Source organism: Myotis daubentonii, chromosome 14, assembly GCF_963259705.1.
Source record: "Myotis daubentonii chromosome 14, mMyoDau2.1, whole genome shotgun sequence".
NCBI lineage: Eukaryota > Metazoa > Chordata > Mammalia > Chiroptera > Vespertilionidae > Myotis > Myotis daubentonii.
This window is the reverse complement of record NC_081853.1, coordinates 17,624,550-17,652,469: the sequence shown is the minus strand read 5'-3', so window position 1 is coordinate 17,652,469 and position 27,920 is coordinate 17,624,550. Positions and strand designations below refer to the sequence as shown.

The window sequence follows — 27,920 nt, the reverse complement described above, 5'->3', positions numbered from 1 at the left end:
CTTGGCCCTGCTGTTCGTTTGCATGCGCTAAAGGAGAACATGAAGTCATATGTTGTTTTAGATGAAATTAATTTCACTCTAATATTAGTTTTAATGACTCCGGGGGACCAGCTATGGGGGTATATGAATGTTGTGCAATATTTTACATTCGGTCAGATTTGAGCATTGGAGTCTGCAGTAGAGATTTTGACATTATTTTGAGTCTCACCTCAAGGATGTGCTGAATGTTCTGGAGACTGTCCTCTGAAAGCTGAGGAAGGCAGCTTGGCAGTCACTGGCGCTGCTCGTGAAGCCGCGAGGCCCAGGGAGAAGCAGCTAAGTCTACTGAGCTGCAGCCTTCCTCCTGCCTGGAGATTCATGTCCCATCCAGCCCGGGTGGGTCCCCAAAGGCATGTGGCACTTCCAGAAGTTATGTGGCTCATGGGGGTAGTTCTTGATTAACAGACAGTTCCCTGCATCACAAAATTCCCTGCATGTCAGTGAGCCCACTATTATTATCTCTGGTATTTGAAGTTACTTGAATATTTTCACAATATCTACCTGAGCAAAAACTTATATACTAAAAAGTAGATATGTCCTTGGGGAGATGGTACCATCTGGAATAGAGTTTCCTGAACTTCCTCTCCTAAAACATTTTGTTGTGAGACTGTTTTGGGGAGAAGGGGCTCAGTGGTCAAATTAGTTTGGTGAATGCTGCCCCTGCCGTTCCAGTCCTGGAGATTCAGGATGTGCTGAAGCAGCTTAAAGGCCCTCAGATGTCCCTCCCGGTTTATTTTTATTCACTTAACTCATGCCAACGTCCTGGAGAACTTCTCATGGGACGCCCTAGGAAAATGCCTGTACATGAAGTTCTCATCCTACTAGAAATCTCAGGGAAAGCTATTGAACTCGGAGAACCTTGGATTCCCTGCTGTGAAATGAAGGTTTTGATCCAAAGGTCAGATTTGAGCAAGTTGATCCCCCCAAAGCCCATCTGGTCCGGACTTGGAGATCAGGTTGACTTTTGTTGTTACACCCAGGGCAGCGGTACCTAGAACTGCCTGCATCCTCACTCAGTGTGCACTGATGTCCTGACTCAGAGAGCCCGGGCCTCAGGTTCCTGCTGCTACCAGGCTCTTTCCTCTGCATAAACGTCTGTGCACTGGGCGCGGCCACACCAGCATTCCTTCAGTTCCTTGAACTTGACGTGCTCTTCTCAGCCTCAGGACCTTTGCAAACATTGGTCTCTCTAACTGGGGTATTCTTCTTCACCCTGTGGCCACTCCTCACTTAGGTTTCATGAATCTAACTCATTAGTGGGTTTAATGGTGTCTCTACCACAAATGCATGCTTACTTGGAGCCCTGGAATGTAACCTTACTTGAAAGTAGGGTCTCTTAGATGTAATTAGTTAAGTTGGGATTAGATCATACTGTATTTGGGTGGGACCTACATCCAAGGTGACTGGTGTCCTTAAAAGAGGAGAAGACACAGGGACACAGGGGCAGTCAGCCGTGGGAAGATGAGAAAGAGATTGCAGAGATGCAGCTCTAAGTCAGGGAACACCAAGGACCGCCGAGGCCACCAGAAGGTAAGGGGCAAGGAAGGACTCTTCCCTTGAGCCTTCAGAGGGGCCATGGCCCTTGATGTTGCACATCTGTCTCCCATCACTGTGAGAGCATACACTCCTGTCAAGCCGCCCAGTTGGTAGGCCTTTGTTACCTCAGCCCTAATGTGCCATCATTCTGTTCTCAGCTTGAAGAGCCTCCTTCATCTTCAGGATTAAAGCCAACCTTTGTACACTAACATAGCCTCAGGTATCGAGCCACCATTATTCACTAACATAGCCTCAGGTCCTCCTTCCTTTTAGAGCCACCTTTATACACTAGCATAGCCTCAGGTACTGTCCTCCCTGACTTCTCTGGTTCTTGTGATTTCATACCTAGTGTCTGCTTTTCTGCTAGATGTGAGGCTTCCTGAGGGCAGGAGGGGCTGGGCCCACCTTTCTTAGTCTCTGCTGTCTGCCCTTCACTTGTCAGAGTGACTAGGAGGAGGACAATCCCACTTGCAGAGAAATGAACTCAGTCCAAAGGAGAGCATGCGGTGGCATCAATTCCTGTCCCCCAGGCCCAGGCCTAAATGCTGGGCAGGAGGGGCCAACTGACCATGTTCTCATTCTGGTAGAGCACAGCGATGGGGAGGGTGGATGGCAGACATGCTCGCCATCGAAGCACACTACACACAGTTCAACTCCAGAAACACACACTGACCGCCTACCATGAGTCAACACATTAAAAGATAAATTCTCTTTAGATTGGACTCAAACCAATTCTGTGTGGAACATTACCTAGCCTCACCAAGGATATAATTGCAAATGTGTCAAGACTGTATGAATCTGGCTGCACTTGGCTTTGTACAAAGCAGTGTGTCAGATGTTTTTAAAACAAATTGCATTCTTGTCCTTTAGTGTACAATAGCATGTCAGCTTTATTTTATCTTCATTACCTAATGGCCTTCCATTGGCAGTGGCTTCTCATACTTTTTTCTGATTTGTTACAGGGAACTCATTAAATTAGGCACATTTGCAGATGGGAAATGTAGGTACAAGGAAGACAAGAACAAAATGACTCATTGGATTACAAACTGCCATCTCAGAGTTATCTGTGTAATAACTCAGGGGCGTTGTCTTGAGCACATGCCTGTGAGTCCCGTGTGGTCCGGAAGGCTGGCCATTATTAATTGGAAAGGAGACTCTCAAGGCTACAATCTGAGTCATGATTTCCTCATAGAAAATAATTTTTCTAGTGTTCTGAACTCCAAAGTCTGTGTTTCAAATCCTCCATCTCTGAGCACCACTGAGAGTTGAAAACAATGATTTTCTATCTTATTTTTAGGCAGCAAAAACTTTTTTTAAAAAGTTTTATTCTTAAAAACCAAGTTGTAAACAGAGAATGTCAACTGTCTGCAAACCATGAAGCTAACCCATTTACATCTAAGAAAAGCTCTCCAGGCCTCTAAGCTTGAAATTCACACTTCATTGTACAGCACAATTAGGGCCATTTTATTTTATTTTATTTTATTTTATTTTATTTTATTTTATTTTAAAGCCAGGCCAAAATTCCTGATTTTAAAAACAGGAGTCAGGAAAGAACAGACCTGTGTATATTCTGCGATAGAAATATATCAAATGCTTGCTACCTCCCATACTATAGGCATAACTGACCCAAGTCGAGGGATATGCCCACCTTGCCCAGAGACCTGTGAATGATGCCCCACGTCCAGCAATTTGAGGGACAGTGAGAAACGACCTTGGCTAACTTTATCTTTAGCCATGGAAGGGGCTGCACCCCGTCCTTCCTCAATGGACAGCGCTTTACTCAAGGCAGTGCCACCGCCAGCGGGCCTTGGCAGGAGTGCACTCAGGCTAATCGCTGTCCTGTGGCAGCCCTGCAGCACCCTCCCAGAGTGGGCGACGGAGCACGTGATGCGCTCCAGGGTTGGTCTTCACATGTGATTTTTCACCCTGTCCACTCAGTCAGCAAAGCAGAGCAGCCTTGAAGTGCTATGAATAAATATTTGAAGTTTCTGGGTTTCTTATAACTCCATTTTTCTTCTAGGGATTAAATGGGAACCAGATGAGAATGGAGTCATTGCCTTTGACTGCAGGAACCGAAAATGGTAGGAAATGGACAAACCTCTCAGTTAGTTTTTAAAAGGCAAACTTGCAGAGTGGGTCAAGATTCAGTTTCCCTGTGTGTTCCCCTGACCTAGGTACATCCAGGCAGCGACTTCTCCGAAGGACGTGGTCATCTTAGTTGACGTCAGCGGCAGCATGAAAGGTCTCCGCCTGACCATCGCCAAGCAGACGGTCTCGTCTATTCTGGACACGCTGGGGGACGATGACTTCTTCAACATCATCGCTGTGAGTGCGGCTGCTTTGTGCTTTCTGTGCACTTCGGGTTCCTTTGATCTTTTAGTAGCAACGGTTCAGTCTTATTGCTTTTGTATGTATAGCGTTAGATGCCCAGAATGAGGACCGGTTAGTCCCCTCTGAGCTCAGTGAGTGGTGAGGTCGGAGGGGCTCTGGGAGACTGGGGTGCTGGTGAGCATAGTTGCTCTCCTAACCATGCAGACAGCTGCTGCTGGAAGGGTAGCACGAGGTTGGTTTTCCTGGGTTGCCAGCCTCTGCAGAATTAGAGCTGGCAAGGTTTTCCTTAAACTGCTAGATCTTCTCCTGTGGGAATTAACTTTAAGCTGGATTGATCTGATGACAGCGATAGTGATAACAATCGTGATGATAAAATGAGGAAAAAGTGAAGAGCAGTCGTAGACTCAGAGAACACTTTATCTCATCTTCAGAAACCAAAGTGGCACTTATTAAGTGCCTACTGTGTGCCATTTTCTTTACTCTTCATATTTGCATTCTCTTTGTCACTCACAGCAACTCCAGGTGGTCCGGGTGGTTTGGGCATTTTCTCAGACAAAGCTGCTTGGATTGAGAGAGTGTTAGTCAGTGGGCTGCGGCCACAGCACTGGGAAGTGGGAGATGCAGGAGCCAAGCCTGGCAGTGCCGTCCTCTCTGGCAAGAGCCGATTCAGCTGCGCATCTCCATCTCCTCCCCAGTTCTCTGGTGTGATTCTCGTCAGGTCCTTTATGTCCCCGTCACTCTTTTCCCAAAGAGCGTAGCCGCAGTGAGCCTGGTCCTTCTCCTGGAGAGCTTACCCAGGTGCTCCTGTGTGGGTCACCTGGGCTGGCCTCATCACTTCTATCTGGGAGGTGGAGGGCATGTAGCAGGCAGGGAGGCAGCATGGTGAGGGGGACGGAGCTTGGGCTTTGGAGTTGGGACTTAGTTTTGAATCGGTTCTGCCACAAACAGTTGTGCATCTGGGGGCAAACCACTGAGTCTGGTCATCCCCCAGCCAGCCGTGAAGCCGATGTAATCACATGGCCCACAGGGTGCTCCCGGATTCCCTGGGCCAGGGCACAGGAGGCCACGGCCAGTGGGAGGGTGCTGTTTGAAGAGCGGTGTACCATGCTGTGAGAATGCTGTTGCTCTTGTCTGCTGGGCTCCCCCGAGCCCCTGAGCAGAATGTGTCCTCAAGGGGCCCTACTTCTGGCAGCCTCCTGCATGACACCCTCTTTTATTTGCTTGACTGAGTGTCCTCCTGCCTGTGTGTGCTTGTGATGGGACTCTGAGCAAAAGACACAACCACAGGGCCTCATGATTTAGAGCTTCAGATTTTACAAAGCCCCAAAGAAGAAAGGGAAAAGAAAGAAAATCATAGCTTCCATGAAAGTAGGGGTTAGTCTTGTTCATTCATTAAACTGTCATTGGTGCCTAGAACAGTGCCTGGCAAATAGTAGGAGTTTAAATATTTATGGAATGAATAATACCAGCAGCTGCTTTCCACAGCGTGCCCACTGTGTGCAAGCCCCTGTTAAGTGCTTATGTGGATTCCATCATTGATCCTCTCCCAGCTCTGTGCTAAGTGGCATGGAGACAAAGGCACCAAGAGATAGAAATGATTGGCTTAAGATCACTACCCAGAGAAAGGGGCACAGTGAGGACTCAGAAACAGTCTGGCTTGACCTCCCACTTCCTGAGCAGAAGTGAAGAGGATGGAGTTGAGGGTTCAGCCACCTTCCTGTGAAACTCCATGGCCGGGGGCAGGGTTTTTCCCCCAGGAGACTTTAAGATAGAAGTTGTCTAACTACCAGTCATTGAGAATATGCAAATGAAGCCTGATCCCCACACATCCTGAAGCATTTACAGATAAGAAGCAGCTAATTCGGGACTATCTTTCTTATTAATCTTTAATTACTCATTACAGAAGTATCAGAAATTTGCATAATAAGAAGAGCTAACTAATTACATCCTGAATTCTTATCAGTCAGAATTTATTGTTCTGTTAACAAAACCAATCGATTGAAATAATCTCTGTAAATTCATTAAGATACACACACAGTGTCAACTCAATAATGAAAAGAGGGTGATTAAGATAATTAAAAGTAGACATGCCAGTTATTATAGATCACTTAAGAAAAAAAGTTATTTTTTACCCCAAATTGTCCCATTATATAAAGAAATCCCATTAATCCTCCCTACACATCTCTTTGTTAGTTTTCAACATAAATGATCAGCATTAGGACTATATACATACTTATTTCAGTAACTAGAAAGATACTTGGAACATTTTTACATGAAATCTCTACAGTAAAATCATGAACTCTGCTTCCCTAAAGGATTAAGAAATGGACCAAATATGTTAGTGGATTTATATCAAAAGCCTGAGATCACAAAACGAATCACTACTTAACAATAACTTTTCCACATTGATTTATTTTTAATATAGACAATATATATAAATTTTTTAAACAATTCAGAAATGTTCCCATTCCCTTTTCATTTGGCACATATTCTTTCAAATTTTTCTGCATACATGAACATATATACATAACTTTTCTACAAAAATAAAATCACATTTTATAGAATATTCAGCAACTTGCCTTTATAACTCATATTGTAATCACGTGTATTTGCAAAGCAGGGCATTCTGTCACCTGTAGTTGACACTAACTTTTTAACCCATCCCCTTTGCTGGGCATACGCTGTGACTGATCTCTTTTCTACAGTGAATGGACTCCTGCACGTATTTCTGCAGGGTTCGTTGTGCTTCTACTAAGTAAAATCTAGATGTGAAATTGCTATACCAAAGGACATGCCCATAGTTAGTATTACTGGAATACACTAAGTAGGATGTAATGTTTACACACTTAGAAACTGTATTGGTTAGCCCCAGCTTCCATAACAAAATATGCCTGAGTGGCTTAAACAACAGAAATTTATTTACTCACAGTTCGAAAGGCTAGAAAGTCCAAGATCAAGGTCCGGCAGGGTTTGGTTTCTGGTGAGGATCCCCTTTCTAGTTTGTAGACTGCCACCTTCTCCCTGTATACTCACATGGCTTTTTCTCTGTATGTGCTCAGGGAAGAAGTGTGTGTGTGTGTGTGTGTGTGTGTGTGTGTGTGTGTGTGTGTGTGTGTGTGTTGGGGGGCTGTGGGAAGAGAGAGAGAGCGAGCTCTCATGTCTCTTCTTATAAGAGCATGTTCCCCTCATGAGGGACCACCCCCATGACCTCATCTAACCCTAATTACTTCCCAAAGGCCCCATCTCCAAATGCCACCACATCAGGGGGCTTCAACATAGGAATTTAAGGGGAACACAAACATTCAGTTGGTAACACCAACATTTTGAGCATTTTTAATATTCAGTTGGTAATTGACAAATCTTTATTTTCATTCTCTTGAACTGTCTCTCCCAACTGAAGTGCATTTTACCAATTTGGCCTTGCCACATTGTGGCGGTGGTTTGTTTGTTGTGATTTCTCCATCACCTTCTCCTGTTTCCATAGTAGCACGATTGCTACAGTAATATGGTGCAAGCTTTTCTTCCGTCTGTCTAAAACAGTCACTTACCTCTGTCTAGAGGGGCCCCCCCACTGCAGGCTCTTGTACATGCAAGGGGGTAAATGTTTGAAGCTCCATCAAAAATTTGAGAATGCCCTGCCAATCTGTCTGAATTCCTTGTTCTGCGGGCTGGGTTTCATTTACGGGAGAGGACATTATCACCTCACCCTTCATTGCACTGTCAGCTTTCTCTTGCTTGCCGGGTAGATGTTTGAGGAGGAATGTCAGTGTTTTAGAGAGAAAGTACAGAAAACAGTCTTTATTTTCAGTGATGGAAGCCCTTGTGCATTGTGGGCATTTGTTTGCACAAACCTAATTCATCATCACGCTTTGATTTTCAGTGCCAATCGTGAGGATAGGAGGAGTAAGGTTGAAAGGGTGGAAGCGGCTTTCCTTGGCCCTTCCGGGCATCTTTGCATGTTTGCATTAAGTTCATTGCTAAGTGCATCTTCTGTATTATCTCTATTATCTGGAGAAGCTTTCAATCCAGGTCTTGCTAGAGAATACTCATGAAAAGATGACATTAAAAATGGTTTTAGCTTTCATGGGCTGAGTATTACAGAATCTACCTAAGACTGATGAACTAAATGATTGAATTATAAAAGGACAGTTGAAATGTGAGAGTGATTTTGTGCATTCCAAGCTAAAATGTAAGGTCCAGCCACTGGTGCATGAAGAGATGTTTCCGACAAGAGAAAAGGCATCTTTTTCTGATTCACTTTGAAGTCGAACTCCAAGCCATGCATTAAATGAACAATATTATCATAGAAATGAGGGTGCTAATTCTGTTTTGTCAGATGCTAAAATTTGAAAAATGATTTTACAGGATTCTAAAGCCATGCATTAAATGAATACAGTATTAACCGGCTGATATTGTTAAATCTGCTTAAATGCCTTTTATAGCCCGTGTTTATGAGAAGAGCATCGTTTGTTAGTTCAACCCAGAACTTTCTGTGCCCTGGTTTTAATTTGCAGAATTTTCTTTCAAACCATCTCTCCAGTGCGTTGCCTGCTGTGGATTTGCTTTTTAAAGTAATCGATTCCGTATTAAAAGTATGAGGATGGTATTTTCTTTCAGTGCTCATTTGTTCTATTCTACTAATTATGTCCAGTTGTGTTTCAAATTATACAAGAAGCTTTGTAATGCAAAAGCTCCCTGGGATTCCTTGTGTTGGTGAAAATACTGTGGGCTCATCTGCTTCGTTACATAATCCCTACACATTTTCATTCTGAAGGTTATTTAATCAAAAGGGCACCAATAAAACCATAAAAGTATTTAATGGCATTCCAGCAATTCCACATCAGTTTTCTTGTGTCATATGAGCATGCCAGCATTTTAATTCTGTGGGGTTTTTGTGGAATTTGGGATTCTCCAAAACATCCCCACATACTTCCTTCTTGTTTATTTATCTGTTTTTTTTAAGGTAGAGTTTCTCCTCTCTTTTTCTTTTCTTGTCTCAATGTCAACTCTTTTTTTCTAGGCTTTGTTCTTCTTTTCTGTCAGTAAACTTCTCTACAACTTTGCCTCTTTTTTCTTTGTTCTGATTATTTATTCATTCCACAAACACTGTTGAGTGCTAACAGTTAAGCAGTGGGCATTGATGTTTTGTGAGGGTTGGTGTGGGAGCCACCAGGGGGCAGGTGTTCCCAGTAGCGTGGTCAGTGCAGTCTTGAGAGGGGCAGCAAGGGAGGCTGGGAGAGCAGAGCTGGGGCACGCAACCAACTGCAGATTCAGTGATGGCTTCTTGGCCGAAGTGATGACTAAGTGAACAAGAGTTAGCCATTAACCAGACATATGCAGTGAGGCAGGGCAGGAGGAAGGAGCATTGAGGAGGAAAGCACTGCCTGCAGATTGTAGAAACTCCTCTTCCATCCCAGGAGATGCAGGCTTGGCCGGGGTGACTGTAGGAGGCAGAGTAGGTGGATGGGAGAGTGACGGAAAGAAAGGGGCCTGGAGTGAGAGGGTCAGCCCAGATCCAGCAAGTGTGGTCAGCCACAGCGTGGAACTGGATGTCATTTGGAGACAATGGACGCGGAAGTGGTCTCAGCTGCACAGGAGGCGTTGAGAGGGTCCCTTTAAGTCTCCACCTTCCCAGGTCTTCGCTCATTCTCCTTTTTAGGCGACTGATGATCTATTAGGCCTGAAAGCTCCATTGATTTCATCGATCAAGTCCAGCTTCCAAAATGAAGCAGGGTTTAGCGTCCTCAGAATCATCCAGAACCCAGTTAGCTGTTCTCCATTCTCTGGCCTCTGAGCTGTGACCAACACAAATCAGCGTGGAACATGGTAGCACACCGATGCTGGAACTGCTTGAATCTTGGTGGGGGAATCCTGTTCATTGGTTCTTTGTCTCCAAAATGTTCTGGCCATTCATTTAATGCAACTTAAAACTTGCCCTTCCTATTTGAGATCATCATTAAAATTCCCATTGAGGAGTTGGCTGTATCTTTAAAATGGGAGACGGTGGGAAAGCTTACAGAGATTGGGCAACAGAAAGGGAAAGGATGGTGATGTGTCAAAGGGTAGAGTGTGGTGGTTGCACAGAGGAGAGGGAGGCATAGTTCCTGCGAGAAGAGACTGGTGGGATATAGTCCAAGACTGAAGGAGATCAGGGGTTTATCTCAAGCCTGCTTTTGTTTTTGGATGGATCACTGCAGTATCACAGATAAGCACATTTTATTCTGAAAAGAAAGGCAGACATTATCTTCAGATGTAATGAGCATATTCTTTTACTGATGAAAGCAGGAACAAAAAGTGGTTCATGATCACTCCACAGTGATGATCATGGGGAAATTTAGCCAGTATTTTATGTCCCTGGCACATAGCAGGTGCTTAGTTAATATTCATTGAGCAAACACAGGAACAAAGGGTTGGTACCCTAGCAAATGCCTTCCTGGAAGGGGATTGGGCAGTGAGTGGTTGCACTGTATTGGCTCTCGGTCTGTCGGAAACCTGAGTCACCGAGAGGGTTCAGAAGTGACACAGAGAGGGATAGCGTGTGGCCACACACCGGGTGATTTCTGTCTCAGGTATTGAGACAGTCACATGTGCCTACTGAGGAAGCACTTCTCTCCAATAGTGGGGTCTGTGCTCTCCAGAGAAGGTCCGGGGTCTGTGAGATGCTCCCCAGAGTGGATCACTGCCGTCACCCCCCACATCCCTTCCTACTTAGCAAGTGCCAGCAGGGGTTGGAGGGTACACGATGGTCTTTGTCTCCATGGAACACACATCACAGTCACAAAGGTAGTCTCTTTCTTTCTGTGCATGTGTGCCAGACACATTTTTTCTGTTTCTATATGCCAGGTTCTATGTTGAGTCTTTACTGAATCATCTCATTTCATCTTCACCATGAGATCAGGGGGAGGTTCAGTTCAATCCCCAATTTCTCCAACACAAACCCGAAGGCTCTCAGTTAGTGTGTGGCAGAGCCAGGATTTGAACCCAACCTGTCTGCCTCAGTTGCATTAGTTCCTACTGCCCTAGCCTTTGCGAATCAGAGGAGGGGATCCAATCAGACAAGAGGACAGGAGAAGGAAACCAGCAGTGCTGAGGCCCTGAGTCTATATGGCTGTTTCTGAGCTCTTTAAGGGGAGAAAGTGCTTGCCCATCTCCTCACAGTATGGTTGGTGGGCTGGCTGGACCATCTCCAGGGTTGCTTGGTCCCCCTGCCATTCTGCTAAGAGACTCTACCCACGTCCCAGAAGTTTGAGGAGCAATGTACAGCTCTGGGGGAAAAGGGATTGGTCGAGTTTCTCTTTCGGTTCAATCCTGGCAGTGGGAAGGCAAAAAAGCAAACGACAGAAGCAGACCCCGTGTTGCCAGTGACCATGTGCACGTGCATCCTTCCTGCCTTAGACTATTGCTCTCTGGTTGTTTAAGTAAGGATGCAGGAGAACCATTCATAGCGCTGAGGTGCCCAGGTCTGGAGTAGTGAATTAATATGGCCATCCCACATCACAGAGTAGAAATGTAGGGGACATCCATACAAACGCGGAAGTGAAAGAGAGCAGCTGGGAGCTTGGAAGCAGCTGCACAGGCAGGACACCCTTGGTGTCCCCTGGAGGAGCTCCGGGGTAGCGTGGTGAGCTCGCACAGCCAGCGGGCCCCCTGGCACAGCTGCCTGGGCTGCACCGTTCCTTCACACGGCTGAGCCAGCTCCCTTTGGTGCTGCAGACCAGATTGCTCAGTGTAGCTTTATCCTGATGCAGTCAAGGGAAATTAGTCAACTGCAAGCTTGGATGATGCCACTAACAAGCTGGCGGGGGTTCAGAAGAGCAGATTCCTCCACTGTGGCCCCAGCTCACACAGCGAAGGCAAGCATGGTTTTGATTACTGCACATGTTCCTCCCTGATGAGGGCGAGAACTTCTTGGTCTTCTTTACTTTTAAGTCCTCTCCGCGGCCCCCCACAGGCACAGACCTTGGCATTAGCAAAGCAGTTTCAGGTCTGTTGCCTCATTGGATCCTCACAGGGACCCCTGGAGGATAAACAGAAGATGAATTAGCACCTTCTTATGCATAAGAATCCGGGATCAGAGAGGTTTAGTGACTTTCCCAAGGCCACACAGTGAGTACATGGCAGAGGTGGGAACTGGATGTGTATCCTGACTCCCAGCTCAGAGTGTACACCACAAGAATCAACTTTGAGAGTTTGTATTAGGCAGAACACAGATGAAGTGTTTACATTTATCTGGGAAATGGAGTTGGAAAGTTTTTGGCTGCAGGTTATTAAACAACTGACTGAAGGCTGCTGCAGCATCTAGGTATCTCCTATTCTCAGGGGAGAGCCTGAGGGCCGGCAGCAGTAGTGGCTCAGCAGTGTCCTCAGGGACCCACACTGGCTCCCTTCCCACTCTGTCTTCCTTGAACTTCGCTCTCCACTTTTCATCTTGTCCCCTCATGGTTACAAAATGACTTGCAACTGCATAAGAGCATCCCAAGTGCGAAAGAAGGCATGGATATAGAGGAGAAAATAATTCATTGAAACTGCCCAGAAAACTACCCCTTCAGGTTTCATTGGCTGAAAATGAGTCACTTGACCAACCCTCGCGGCAAGATAGGCTATGTAGGCATGCATCCAGCAGAGGGGTCTGGATAGCTGTGATTGGTTCATGCTGTTATGCTTTAGGCTTTAGGAATAGACATATTGTCACCCTGAACCAAATAAGTCAACAGCGGAGGTAGAGGCAGCGGGGAGGGCTGTTTTATTCTCTTCAGTCCAATATGAACTGAAAACCTTGGGGAAGCTCTTCTTCAGGTTGGACTGTGCACTCTCTTTACGGATCCTGAGATGATGTTCTATTTGGTCATGAAATGTTATGCTCCCATTTGTCAATGGCGCATTTCAGAACTGCATGAATGTATTTTTTCCTCCATCCTTCACCAGAAGATATCTAAGTTCTAAGACCATGGAGCTATACTTTTTCAAATGCTTTTGTATGTCTACACTAAGAACAAAGGTTAAAGAAGGAGCAAAAGCCAGATTGGTGATAAACATAGAGGGTTGGGGATCAGAGAGGAGGCACTGGGGGCGTGGTCATCCTGAAGTCAGAGACTGTGAGGTTAGAGCAGGGGTCCTCAAACTTTTTAAACCGGGGGCCAGTTCACTGTCCCTCAGACCGTTGGAGGGCCGGACTATAGTTTAAAAAAAAAAACTATGAACAAATTCCTATGCACACTGCACATATCTAATTTTGAAGTAAAAAAACAAAACGGGAACAAATACAATATTTGTATTTGCATGTGGCCCGCGGGCCGTAGTTTGAGGACCCCTGGGTTAGAGTCTAACGGTAACCGTTAGACTATCTGGGATTGAATTTGGACTCCACCCCTTACGTATGACTTTGGACAAGTTGGTCATCCTTGCTCTGCCCCAGTTTCCCTATCTGTGAAGGGAAAGCAATTGGAAGGGCTTCCCACATGAGGCTGAAATGTCATGTGGATGAAGTCTAGCCTGTGTCTAGATGAAGTGTTAGTATGATCACTACTCCGACTTGCTTATAAGCACCTTAGCACTTGGAACCCGATGAGTCTCCATAGCTGTAGCAGCAGCTGCTGGTCTGGTCCTCTTGAGTCATCTCTGCAGTGTGTCCAGAGCAGTTGTCCCAGGCTCATCACTTTATTTCCCTCACACCCCTGCTCACAGTCCTCCATGGTCCTCTGTGCCCTCAAGCTTAAAGTCCAACTCCTTAGCCAGACTTTGCATGAGATCTGGGCCTGTGAGATGGTTCTCATTCCTTCCCTCAGGAAGCTGGGCTAGGCCTTTGGTCCATGAAAAAGTGCCCTGACACTCTCATTGAACAAATTGTTCCTGGGCACCTGCTGCGGGCTCAGCCCTGTGCTGTTACAGGGAACACACAGAAATCAGACATGGATTCTTGCAATGTGGCCCCACCTTGTGGTGAGGGAACCAGGCACCAGGTAACTAGGACTTGGGAGGATTCAGGAGAGGGGCTACAGTGAAGGCAGGAATGAGCTGAGCTGGAGGATGAGCAGGAGTTAGCCAGCAGATGCCAGAGTGAGAGGATTAGGGCTGGCTGTGCTGAGTTCATGGGGGAGGACTACTGAGTTAAGGTGCTAGGAAGGTCAGCAGATGCCAGGGTCCAGAGCCTTGCCAAGGCCTGGGCAGGTTCATCTGAAGAGCAGTGGGAGCTGTGAATGGGGTTGATGGGAGATGACATAGTCCGGTTTATAGTTTGGAAGGACAAGTCTAGCTACAGTGCAGAGAATCATGCTGGATAAGAGAAATGAAGAGAAGAACACTCACGTTTTTACTTCCTAGTTGTGAGCTTTGGACAAACTCAAATGGTCTTATTCTGTGTATTCTGGGATCAAGCATGATTGGAAGGCAGGCATTGGCCTGTGTGGAAGGTGGTGTCACTGTGCATGAGTAATGTCATGGCCAACACCTGCACAGCCCCCCAGAGTGCCCAGGGAACATCAAGGCCTCTCCTCAATTCTGGCCTCATACACCTGTGACCCACACGTGCTTCCCTGGCTCCATGAGGCCAAAGGCAGGAGCTGCAGGTCTATTCGCCCAAGTCTGGGACGCCCTTTAGATCCCACATGGGCCGTGTGCTGTCAGCCATGCACAGAGAGCCCCCATATCTGGAGCTACCCCTGAAGGATTATCATTTAACTCTGTACACCCTGAACACTGCCAGACCAACACGTGCTCGAGAAGTTTCTTCTTCAAACTAGAAAAGAATCAAGGCCGTCTTTGGCACATAAGCATGATTTCTCCAGGGTCACGAATTGGAAAAGCCACCTTACGTGAATGAATTGAGCCTGTGATCATGCTGCTTTTCTGTTGGTGCGTTTGTAGCCTTAAATTATTACATTGGACCCTTTAAATGCTTAATTGTTTCCTCTTGGCTGTTTCTTCCCTCTGCAGTATAACGAGGAGCTTCACTACGTGGAACCTTGCCTGAATGGAACGTTGGTGCAAGCCGACAGGACGAACAAGGAGGTAAGGCCTGCTGCTGGGCGGGCACATCATCACTTAAAATAATTATGTCTTAACCTTTAGAAACTCATCAAATGCTCTGCTCTTTCATTGCGAGCCTCAGAACCCCTGTGTGTGAACAGTTAGGAAGAGGCAGGAGGAAATCATGGCAATACAATGATCGCATGGATTTCAGATGCTTGCTAATGCTGAAACAATTGCATTGGTTTTCTCTTTCTCTTGCTCTAAGCACATCCTCTGCTGTGCTTGGCACCTGGGTTGACACCATTGGAAAAATATGACTGTTGCTGAGATTTTAAAGAAAATTTAAGTCGCTTGGTATATTATTACTGCTTTTAATATAATTGATTAAATAATTGTTGATGTAGCTATTGGGGTAACTTATCTCCCAGGTTAGAAGGTAAACTTTACAAGGATAGAGATGATGTCTGCTCTTTGCTGTATCTTTAATGCTCCAAGTATTGCCTGCCCCCTAAATATTATGGAACAAAAGGAAGACAGGTTAAAGGAGTACCTTAAGAAATGAGGTAGAAGTTCACCTGCCAGTTGGAACATCCTAGGAAAACAGCCAGAATAGATTTCTATAAAAATAAATATTATTTCCTTTTGGCCATCTTTAAATTAGTACAACCACCACTGCTACCAATACTACTCCTACAGGGCCAGGTGACTATTTAGGCTGAAGGCGTAGCTGCGATGACAACAATGTCATACCTCCTGGGACTCATAGCTGCTGTTGCTCACATTTGTTTTGTTGTAACTTCCTGATAGATACAATAAAATGATGTACCTGCCCTGGAGTGCAGACCTATGAGGTGGCCGAGGACAGTGGCCAAGGTAGGCCTCTGTGAGGCACTGTGCATGGGCGGGGAGACTCCCTGGCCCAAATGGGAGTGACACTGGTGCTAAGATGCAGGGGGTAGAAGCACCCAGTTGGGCATCTCTGCGGAAGTGAAGGACAGAGGATTTAGAACACAGGTGAGAAGGAAAACATACCAGAATTGACATCCCAGCTTCAATTTGAAGGGGAAGAAATACCATAGCAAGCTTTGTTCTTAGGAGAAAGGAGCAGGTACATTGTTGATCAAAGAAAAAGTGTCTCCGGGGAATGTTGGTTTATGGCCATTTTCTAGGCTATGGTAGGAAAAAATGACATAAACCTACAAGCGAATTTTCCTAGGGACTTTCCCTTTGTTTGGTCTTTGCCTGGGTCTGGTTGCATCCCTTCCCCGATATAGGAGCATTGGAATATTTCCAAACCTCAGATAGGTGTCCAGTGATGGTGCTTTTGACATTAAATAGAAAAGATGCTTCAGCCCGGCCAGCATGGTTCAGTTATTGAACCACCTATGGACCAGGAGGTCATTGTTTGATTCCCGGTCAGGGGACATGCCCAGGTTGCAGGCTTAGTTCCAAGTGTGGGCTGTGCAGGAGGCAGCTGATCAATGATTCTCTCTCATCATTGATGTTTCTCTCTCTCTCTCTCTCTCTCCGTCTCTCTCTCTCTCTCTCTCTCTCTCTCTCTCTCTCTCTCTCTCTCCTCTCCCTCTCTCCCTCTCTCCCTCTCTCCCTCTCTCCCTCTCTCCCTCTCTCCCTCTCTCTTTCTTCCTTTCTGAAATCAATAAAAATATATTTTTAAGAAAGATGCTTCAAACGATTAAGGCCTTTCTTTAGGTAACTTCCCAATGAACAGAGCCAGTTTGATATTTGGAGACACAAAGTCTTATGATTAAAAAACTTGTTAGAGAAGGTGGGCTAAAAATTTATTTAAAATTCTCTTTGATTGTATGGGTATTGAAGACGGGAGTAGTTTTGAATATAAAAATTAATCCAGACTCTGATTCTGCCAGTATTGAGTAGCCACATTTCAATTAGACTTTCCCCCTTACAAATAGATCCCTGTACATGACCTAATCTAATGACATGGAGGTAAGCTCCCTGGATTTCCGTATTGATTCCCATATGACCCAAATAGAGCAATCCAGATGACTCCCTCCTGAACCAGCAAGACACACACACATGGACACACACAACACACACACACACACACACACACACACACACAAGTTTCAAGAAAAGCTAAATGACCAGGAGAAGGGTGGTGTATCCAAGAAAACCTTTGAGACAACACCTTTCCTATTTCAGCCAAACACCAATGGTGCAACTCTAGACAACTCTCCATAGCTTCAGTGGGACTGAACAGTGAGTTGACTTTCCATCCCACTGATACCCACATGGTTTTGTGCTATACTTCAACAGAGACAAAATGTTAAGAAAAATGATGAAATAACACTGAGTCTCATAATATATAGTCTAAATGCTCAGAATGCAATAAAACATTCCTTGTCATCCAAGAACTAGAAAAATCATAATATGAGTGAGAAGAGACAATCAACATAAGCTAATATTGACATGAATCAGATGTTGAAATTATCCATTGCTTCAACAAGCAGTTAGGAATTCTCTTGAAGCAAGCAAAGAAATAAAACATCTCATCAAGGAAATAGAAGTGATAAAAAAGAACTCACTGGAAATTATAGAACTGAAATATACAGTTACCAAAATAAAAAGCTACCTGGATCAGCTCACTAGTAGAGTGGAGATGACAGCAGGTAAAATCATTGAACGTTAGGATAGATCAATAGAAATTAACCAATCTGAACAGCAGAGAGAAAATGGACTGGAATGAACTGAGTCCCAAGGACATGTGGACAATAACGAAAGGGGAAGCAGCCAGGTCATGAAAGTAGAACTCGATAGATGTTCGAAGATGTATTGACTGAAAACTCCAAATTAATAAAAAGCATAAACATATACATTCAAGAAGCTAAGCAAATTCCAAATAGGATAAACCCAAGTAAGTCAATGGCAAGGCATATGATATTAAATACAATTAGACAAAGGGAAAAAACTTGATAACAGCCAGAGAGAAAAGACATGTTACTCAAATTACTCATTTGAATAATAGTAAATTTTCTCGCGTGAAATCATTGAGACCAGAAGGAAGTGGCATAGTATTCTTCAAATACTGAAAGAAAAGAACTGTCAACTCAGGATTCTGTATTCAGTGAAAATATATTTTATGAATGAAGGGGAAATGAAGACATTCTCAGATGACTGAAAGCTATGAGAATTTGTTATCAGCAAATCAACACTTAAAGAATGGCTAGAGAAGTTCTCCAAACATAAAGGAAATAATAGAAAAAGAATTGAAACTGCAGAAAGGAAAGAATATTGGAATGGGTAAAAATAGGAGTAAGTATAATAGACTTTCATAATTCTCAGGAGATTCTTAAATCATAATTGATAGTTGAAGCAAAATTTAAATAATTATATTTTTAAAGTATGGAGGGTAAAGGAATCTAATTTCTACATTTTTATATGATTGATACATGCTGATACCAGTAGACTGGGACAATTACATATTTTTAATAACTAGAGCAACTATAAAGAAAACAGAAAAGATGGGTATTTTTTATAAAGCAACTCATAGGAATTTAGAAAAGAGAAACAGGGATGAGATTCAGAGGAAATGAAGAGGAAAAAGACATAAATTGGCAACCTTAAGCCTTAGCTAATTATCTTTCACATAAACACACTATTTAAAGCAGTGATGGCGAACCTATGACACGCGTGTGAGAGGTGACACACGAACTCATTTTTTTGGTTGATTTTTCTTTGTTAAATGGCATTTAAGTATATAAAATAAATATCAAAAATATAAGTCTTTGTTTTACTATGGTTGCAAATATCAAAAAATTTCTATATGTGACACGGCACCAGAGTTAAGTTAGAGTTTTTCAAAATACTGACACGCCGAGGTCAAAAGGTTCACCATCACTGATTTAAAGGATAGATATTGGCCAAGTAGATAAAAAATAATCCAACCAATTCACTTGAAATACAAGGACATGGGTATGTTGAAAGTAAAAGGATGGAAGAAGGTATACAATGCAAACATTAATAAGGGTGACTATATTAACTTCAGATAACGTCATCTTCAGAACAAAAAAATTATTAGAGACAGTGAGGGAAAATACAGAATGATAAAAGGATTAATCCACCAGGCAGACATAACTATTCTAAAGGTGTTTGGACTAAGCTGCAGAGCTTTATAACACATGAAGCAAAAATTAACAGAGCTGTTGATTAGTGATATTGAGCATCTTTTTTATATGTCTATTGGCCATCTGTATGACCTCTTTGAAGAAATGTCTACTCAGATCCTTTGCCCATTTTTTAACCAGATTGTTTTTGTTGTTGTTAAGTTTATAATTTTATTATATATTTTGGATTTTAACCCCTCATACATGTATCATTGGCTAAGTGTCATTGAAAACAAGATGTGGTATATCTATACAAGGGAATATTATAATTCATCCATAAAAAGAATGTAGTCTTGTGATCTGTGACAATATGGATGGATGTAGAGGATATTATGCTAAGTGATACGTCAGACAGATAAAGCAGTTACCAAATGCTTTTTGTTTATCTGTGAAATCTAAAAAACAAAACAATTAAGACAACAAAATATCAGATTTATAGAGAGAACAAATTGATGGTCACCAAATGGGAGAGGGGTTAGGGAATGCATGAAAAAGGTGAAAGGGATTAAGAAGTACAAATTGCCAGTAATAAAAATAGTCACAGGAATATAAAGTTTAGCATAGGGAATATAGTCAATAATATTGTAATAACTATGTATGCTGTCAGATGGGTACTAGACTTATTGGGATAATTACTTTGTAACACATATATATATGTCCAATCACTATGCTACATACTCAAAACTAATATAATGTTGTATGTCAACTGTAATTGAAAAATAATTTTTAAAAAATTAATACAGCTTGGGGTATAAATAGAAAAACTTAAAGTTAGCCCTGGTCAGGTAGCTCAATTGGTTAGAGCATCATCCTGATATGCCAAAGTTGCAGGTTCAATCCCAGTTCAGGGCACATATAAGCATCAACCAATGAATAAATAAATAAGTGGGACAACAAATCAATCTTCTTCTCTAGCTCTCTAAAATCAATAAATAAAAAATTTAAAAAAGAAAAACCTACAATTACAGTGGGGACTTGTACACTTCACAGTCTTTAATTGATAGATTACTAAACTGAAATCAGCAAGTATAGAGAAGAAATAAACAAAATTATCAACCAATAAGATCTGAATAACATATATAGAATACTTTATTCTCCAATAGCAGCATACATATTCTTTTCAAGTACCCATGGAACATTAGCCAAGGTAAAACATTTCTTGGGTCATAATACAAACCTTAACAGAGTTGACATCATACTGAGTATCTTTTCTGATAATAATGGAATCAAATAGAAATCTGTAGCAGAGTGATGACAGAAAAATATTCAAACACTTATAAATGGAGCACACTTCTAAATAATCCATGGGTCAAGGAGGAGGTATTGAAGGAAATATATATATGTATGAAAATGAAAAGACAATATATCAAAATGTGTGGGACAAAGCTGTTACAGATTTTAGAGGGAAATTTATAGCACTAAGGGCCTACATAAGGAAGAGGAAAGCCTCAAATTAATAATCTAACTGTCTAACACAACTAGAAAAAGGAAGAAAAATAAACCCAAAGCAAACAGGAAGAAAAAAATAATAAAAAGCAGAATCAATTAAATTGAACCAGGTTAACAGTAGAGAAAAATCAATGGCAATAAAACCTGGTTCTTCAAAAATAAATCAATAAAACTGATAAACCTCTAGCAAGACTGGTGAAGATAAAAGGAGAGAGGTTACACATCACCAATATCAAAAGTGAAACAGGGAATGTCACTGCAGATACTACAATGATTAAAAACAATACAAGGACATTACAAACAACTTTTTACTCATGATTTTGAGAACTTAGAAGAATTGGGCCAAGTACTCAAAAACTACAAGCTATGGAAATCCAATCACACACACACACACACACACACACACGCACACACACACAAAATAAAGAAAACAAAACAAGACAACCTTAATCTTGACTCACACCTCACAATTTAAACAAAATATAATTCAAACAGGTCAAAGACTTAAATGTAAAATGTAAAACCATAGCACTGTCTGAAAAAAAGTGTGGGAGACAACCTTTGGGCTCTATAGCTGGACAAAGAGTTCTTAGGCTTGACACCAAACAATCCATGAAAGAAAAATTTGACATAATGAATCTCATCAAAATAAGAAGAAAGTTACGCAGTGTGAAAGACCCTGTTTGAAAGGATGAAAATGTATGTGATTTGCAAATTTCTTGTCCCAAATCACGTATTTGATAAAGAACGAGTAAATAGAGACCGTATAAATAACTCTCAAAAAAACAAATAATCCAATTAGAAAATGGACAAAGGACATGAAGAGATATTTTACTGGAAAAGGACATAGAGATAATAAGTAAGTACATGAAAAGTTATTCAATATCATTAGCCGCTAGAGAAATACAAATTAAAACCACAATGAGATATCATTACACACCTATTAGAATGACTAGAATAAAAGACTAAAAATAATGAAAAACAATAAATGCTGGTGACATGTAGAGAAATTGGCTCACTCACACCATACATTGCTGATGGGTATGTAAAAGAATGCAGCTACTCTAGAAAACATTTGGCAGTTTCTTATAAAACTAAACATGCAATTAGGATATGACCCAGCATTTGCACTATTGGGCATTTATCTGAGAAATGAAAATTTATGTGAACACAAAAACCTGTACACAAATATTCATAGCAGCTTTATTCATAATGGCCCCAAACTGGAAAACACGTGGGTGAAATGATCTGATTCCAGGCTTGACAATCCTCACTAGTCTTTCTAGTTCAGGTCAAATCCCCTAAATGGAGCTTGGGAGCCTTCTCATGTTCCTTGTGAACTGGGGACAGGGGATGGTGACTTCTGTATGAACCTGTGGAGAAATGGCACGGTACACACTGATGCCAGCCCTCCACCCTTCGAGTGCAAGAATTCTGACTACACTGTGCCACATCCTTTGGGACATTCATCTTTCACTTAAAATATCCATGTTGTATCATGACAAGTTTTTATGATGGCCAAATAGGTGAGAGTCTTTCTTTTCTATACTTTTTCATCTTCTGAGTATTTCCCTGGTGACCACAGTGATATTACCTCCAGTTAATTAAAGGGCATGGAAGGGCTTTAGACGGTGACATTTGGGATGATTATGTCGTGCACCTTTAGTCCTATAATAGCTAACTTTGGCTTTAAAACATGCAGGTGACTGCCTAAAAAATCACAACTAGATAATTTTAATTAAAATAGTATTGAAGCCCCAGCTGGTTTGGCTCAATGGATAGAGTGTCAGCATGCAGACTGAAGGGTCCCAGGTTTGATTCCTGTCAAGGGCACATGCCCAGGTTGCAGGCTCGATTCCCATTAGGAGTGTGTGTAGGAGGTAGCCAATCAATGATTCTTTCTCCTCACTGATGTTTCTATCTTTCTCTCCCTCTCTTTTCTGCTCTGAAATCAATAAAAATATGTATTTAAAAAACAACTACAAAAAAAACAGTATTTAATTAAAATAATTTAAAAATTTGAAAGAGGAGTGAGAAAATTTCAATAAGCATTGGGGTAGAAGAAAAGATCAGAGTAAAATTGCTGGCCTCATTCAAACTAACTTGTCCTGGTTTTAAGATTTCCTGTGATTTTGCTTGAAATAGCCCATGAGCATCATCCCTGAGCAAGTGAGTTTGAGGCTCTGAGTTTTTGGTTTTGGCTTTTAAAAGAATTGTTTACTGTCTGGAGAAAATTTTGTTTTGCTGCTTTATGTACCAAATAACTCACTTTTGTTTTTTTTCTTTAAGTAAAAAGAAACCATGACAAATTGGGTGAGCCTGGAGCTCAAATATAGACTTCAAACCAGTAAACTCACATCCTAATCTACTTCAGACCTTCTGAACCATTCATCAGCCCTCCGAGTGAACCTCCTGTGGTCTCTCTGGGGCCCGGGAGGAAGGAGAGCCATGTGCTTTCCCTCTGGTTTATAACGGAGCTGTTCCGCAATCCGCCGAGTGGCATGGCTCTGTTTAAGATTCATTTAGAAACCCATGGAACTCTCATCTTCCTGGCAGTTTTGATCATTTCCCATGGGAGTCCTGAACGTCCATGAATTAACAAAAGTACACATCTGAGCTGTTGGATTTCCCCCAGTACCGCTTCTTCCAGCTTGAGCTTTGTTATGGAGACAGCCTCGGTTTCTACAACTTCCCACCTCTCTTGGCTTCATGGGCCTCCAGTGTACAGTGTGCCAGGGATAGGGGACTGTGGGGCATGTAGGCAGAAAGGAGTGCTTCTTGCCCGGCTGGTATGGCTCAGTGGTTGAGCATTGTCTCATGGACCGAGAAGTCCCTGGTTCAATTCCTGATTTTGGGTTTGATCCCCAGTAGGGGGTGTGCAGGAGGAGGCAGATCATTGATGCATCGACGTTCCTATCTCTCTCCCCCTCTTCCTTCCTCTCTCTCTAAAATTAATAAAAACATATTTAGAAAAAAATGTAGCCCTTCGGCACACCAGTGAATGAAGGCCAAACACCAAGGGAGACAACGTTTGCAGAACACTAACCTACTTTTATTCAATTCAAAGCCAGTAAGAGGTAGTTAGAATTGCATTTAAAATGCCGTGAGTACATTAGAAGTAACTGACAGAGAAAAAAATTGGGGACAACTTAAATGTAAACAAATTCTTCTAGATTCAATATAACAACACAATGCCGCTCCAAGTAGAAACAAGGTAGGTTTATGTATATTACCATGAGAGAGTAACAGCGGTGTATAGTTAGGTTCAAAAAAGAAACTTGAAGAACAGTTTGCTTTGTGGTTTCTATATTGCTTAAAGATAGAAAGAGATAAAGGAGGAAAGAAACCAAAGGAAGGAAAGAGGGAGGGAGGGAGGAAGGAAGGGGAAGGATTTAGGAAATTTATTTGATACCTTTCTTTCTTAAAAAATTGTACTAAACACATTTCACATGAGACAGCATTTAACAAATTGTTGAGCATCCCATGCAGTATTGGTAACTGCAGCAGGTCTCTGGAACTTACTCATCATACAGAGCTGAAACTTTATACCTGCTGAATAGCAAATATCTATACACTGAGCCCAAAGTACTTTTGCAGTCAGAAATACAATACTTTAATATCAATTTTCTATTCTTAGAATGAATACAAATGTTTTTTTTAAAAAACAAACAAACACATACACACACAAAAAAAACGATTAGTGCAGGTCTGTAAACACTATCCCATGAGATGAGGACATCCCTCCTGCTAATTTCCAGAAAGGCTTCTTCCTGATTTCTGCTTATTGAGGGTAAGAGATACGGCCATATTTTAGAAAAATGTCACCCTATTGGCTTACGTGAATCCTGCTGCTTGATAGTGACTCCAGGGATTCATAAAGCAAATGTCTCCTAATTCCTGTGCAGTAGCTCTGTAGTAGAGCGGAAGTTACCGAAATGATGACCAGAGACTGTTGCCATGGGAGATGTGTTCCAGAAACTATCCTCAATTATGTTCCCCTTTACATTTCATTATGTATTTATATTAATTTGATAAAATTCACTTGTTTCAAAACATTCAAGCAACCGCTGGGCAACTATCTAGATTAGTGAATATTTATCAATGCATAATTTCGGGTAAAACCATTGATATAGTTTAAAATTTTTTTGTTGCCTTCACTTTACTATACTGTGCTTTGTGAACCCCTGTATGAGTCTAGATTAGGGGTCTAGAACCAGATAGTAAATATTTTAGGCTTCGTAGGCCATGTGGTCTCTGCTCTAACTACTTAGATTTGCCATTGTGGCATGAAAGCAGCTATGGGCAATACAGAAACACATGGGTATGTGGCTGTGTGCCAATAAAACTTTATTTATAAAAATTGGTACAGGCCTGTGTGGTGCTGACCCCTAGTGTGGACTGTGGACAAGACTAGAGGAGAAGTCTGTTATCAAAAAAAGAACTTACATTGGGCTCAGGCAAAATCTTTCTGGAAGGGCCTGGAAATCAGTGGTTGAGAACTAGAGTAGATGAGCTAATACTTCTTCATCTTCTCATGTTTACTCTGTTGGCAAATGAGGCTGGATCCTATCTTGAGCTGACTTTCAGCCTTGCATAGATTTGCCAGTTAACTGATTTCTGATTTCTTAGTTCATTTACATTTAACCTGGAAGCCATCTTTTCTTCATTGAATGCCTTCCCTGCACAAAGCCGAAGGTATTTTCCCTGCTTCACTGCCTCTTTCTTATCTTTAGAGAGAAGATGTTATTATATGGGTAATACTTCCAGGATTTGCCTTAAGTCTAGGAGCTTTCTTGGGTATTTGCAACGAGCTTGTGCTGGATCGAGTTGGATTGACTTCATTCAGCAGCAGCTCGCTGGGTCCTCCAAGGGGGCACCCAGCACAAGTCAGGGAGCCCTGGTTCGGAGCTGATTTCTCCTGATCCTTCCCTGGGGGCCAGAGGCTGCCTGCCTGGCTTTTTCTCGGGATGGGATTTGGAAACTGCAGATAATACAGCATGTTGTGAGGCACTGAGGGAGCCGCTCATCATGGAGTCTCCGCTGTATTTGTTTTGGGCTGCCCTCCTGCATGGCTGGATGAGCCTCCTATGCCGTGGCTTTGCTGAGTGTACATCTAATGAGCCTTGTGTGGAAGCTGCGGGTCTTAGAGTGAGCAGGCCACCCAGTGCAGCCTGTACCCCACCTCTGGAGCCCTCCCTGTCATCGCACTCCCTGGATGGGTGCTGTGCTTGCTCTCCCTGCTCATCGGTTTCTTCACTTCTGATTCATTTTCACTGATAATTAAATATTGTTTGTATTCTTTTCGGTGGTGCCTAGATTACGTGCCCAATGTCTTGCACTTGGAATTGTGTGACCCAGAGTAGCTAGCCAGGAGCCACGCTCACCTCATCTTCATCATAGGCACACCATGCTGGATGAGATTCATCACAGTTGACTACCAGCATTTTGACTTCAATATTTTCTAAATTCCCATTCTGGGCATGGAGGTGGAGGATGGTCAAGACTGGGCAGCTGGGCCTAAGAATCCATGGGTAACATTAAAACAATGTGTAGATTCCTGATTCCACCTGAAACAGACTGGTTCAGAACCCTCCGCCTGGAGCCAGGATGTTTTAACAAGCTTCCAGGGAATTCTGCTGCAGTCAGCCCAGGAACCTTTAGACACTGTTGGAGTCTAGTATATCCCCAAATCGTGTGCTCCAGTCACCTACAGAAGCTAGCCATTCTGCTTGGACTTGTCTGAGTGTGGAGGGTCATGAGCTTGAACCTCCTGAGCTCTCATTATTGCTGACAGTCCAAGTCTTGGGAGTCTGAGTTAATTGTATGACTCATTGTGGGAGTTCAAATAGTGTTTTCACAGTTAGGAGCTGCCTCCTAAGTCATTTCTCCCCCCCGCCCCCCCCCCCCCTGATATTTGACATCAGTTAATCAAACTAATCGTTGTGAAGGACTCTATATGCAGTTCCCAGTTAAGGGAGAATTTCTGTTCTTATTTTAGTCTTTCAGGGCACTGGGAAGGAAAACCGGGCATTGGTGAACACGGGTAGACACTTATGTAGAGATGGAAAAGAAGTCCCTGAGGGAGACAGTCTTCTAACAATGCCAGCTTCCAAGCCACGGCCTCCATCAGGACTGGCTACAGATTTGCTGGGCCTGGTGCAAAATGAAAACTCAGGCCCTTGGTTCAACACTTAAGAATTTCAAGATGGCAACAGAAGAGCATTGAACCAAAGGTTGAACCCTTCTAAACACAGGTTCCTGTGTGAGGCCAATCTTGGAATCTGTCTCAAATTTACTAGCTCTGAGAATAAATATGCCCTCTTTTCCTACCTGTTTATAAGATGCCGTCAAGAGAACATTTGAGTAATAAGGAGGAAAGGGTCCTGAATTGTTGTAGAGATTTTGAGGTAGGTAGACTGAGTTTTAGGATTCCGTCTTTCTTATTATTTTAACTCCTACTAAACTAGTTTGCACTTCACTTATGATGTGAGAGCTTATCTGTCCACTAGGGGAGGCACCTCTTCCTTACACCCCGAGCAGAGGGGACCTGGTGGGAACCCTTTAACAAACCCCAGCCCCATAACCTGGGATTTCAAACTGGAGTTGAAGCAGAGCAGGGGCTGCGTTGTTTAGACATTCCCGCTGTCTGAAGTTGAAGGTGTTTGTGGGTGGTCCCCCTCTGTTCGGTGTCACTATCAACAAACGTGTGGAAAGAAGAAGTAACCGGAGATGCCGGCAAGCTTCAGTGAGCTCTGCCTTAATTGGCGAGTCCTTGCATTTGTAGCACAGGCAGAATCAATTAGGAGCTGGGCTCTGAGACCCAGACAACGCCGGCCCTGCCCTGCCCTGCCTCCAGCACAGTCCTGGCGCAGAACCCCTGTGGTGGCTCCACCAGAGAGGAAGAGGTGCTTTCCCTGCCTCCCCCCACTCCCACCCCTACCACGCACGCATAAGGCTCTAGGACTGCTGAGTTACCCCCATTGTTTTCATTTCTCTTATTTTCCAAGAATTCCTCCTACCTGCCAGGCTTTCTTCACTCCATCTATCCAATCTCTTCCTTTCTTTCAAGATCCTGCCCCTCCGAGGTGTCATTGGAGGTCTTTCTGTCCCCCTTGAAGGTACAGACCCTCTTTTCTTCCACTGTCCCCACTGCTCCAGGCCCAGGATCAGGCATCCAGTGTGCACTTGATAGCATGTCTGCCTGATCTATAGAGCAGACTATATTGCTGGCAGGTTGGAGGGTGGCTTTGAGTCTAAGATCACAAACAAAATATGGATTTGTTCCCCAAATACAGACCTGCCAAGAAGAGGGGCTCATCCATAGCAGTGAGGCTTGTCTGTAATGATGTTTTCACATTTTTAAAAGATTTTTAAAATTATTTTTTAATATAGGAAATAATCAAGAATGTGGATAAGCAATAGGAAGAACATTTTAAAAGTCACATTGTAGCCCTA

At 43.0% G+C, this 27,920-nt stretch overlaps 1 protein-coding gene across 3 annotated transcripts in view; it reads left to right on the top strand.

Annotated features, from left to right (window-relative positions):
• CACNA2D3 (calcium voltage-gated channel auxiliary subunit alpha2delta 3) overlaps nt 1-27,920 on the top strand; it is an 806,557-nt gene that overhangs the window by 361,707 nt on the left and 416,930 nt on the right. For all 3 annotated transcript variants that reach the window (XM_059663265.1, XM_059663266.1, XM_059663267.1), the window contains exons 7-9: nt 3,596-3,656; nt 3,750-3,900; nt 14,839-14,913. In XM_059663265.1, coding sequence (XP_059519248.1) covers nt 3,596-3,656; nt 3,750-3,900; nt 14,839-14,913 — 287 coding nt within the window. The remainder of the gene's footprint in view (nt 1-3,595; nt 3,657-3,749; nt 3,901-14,838; nt 14,914-27,920) is intronic.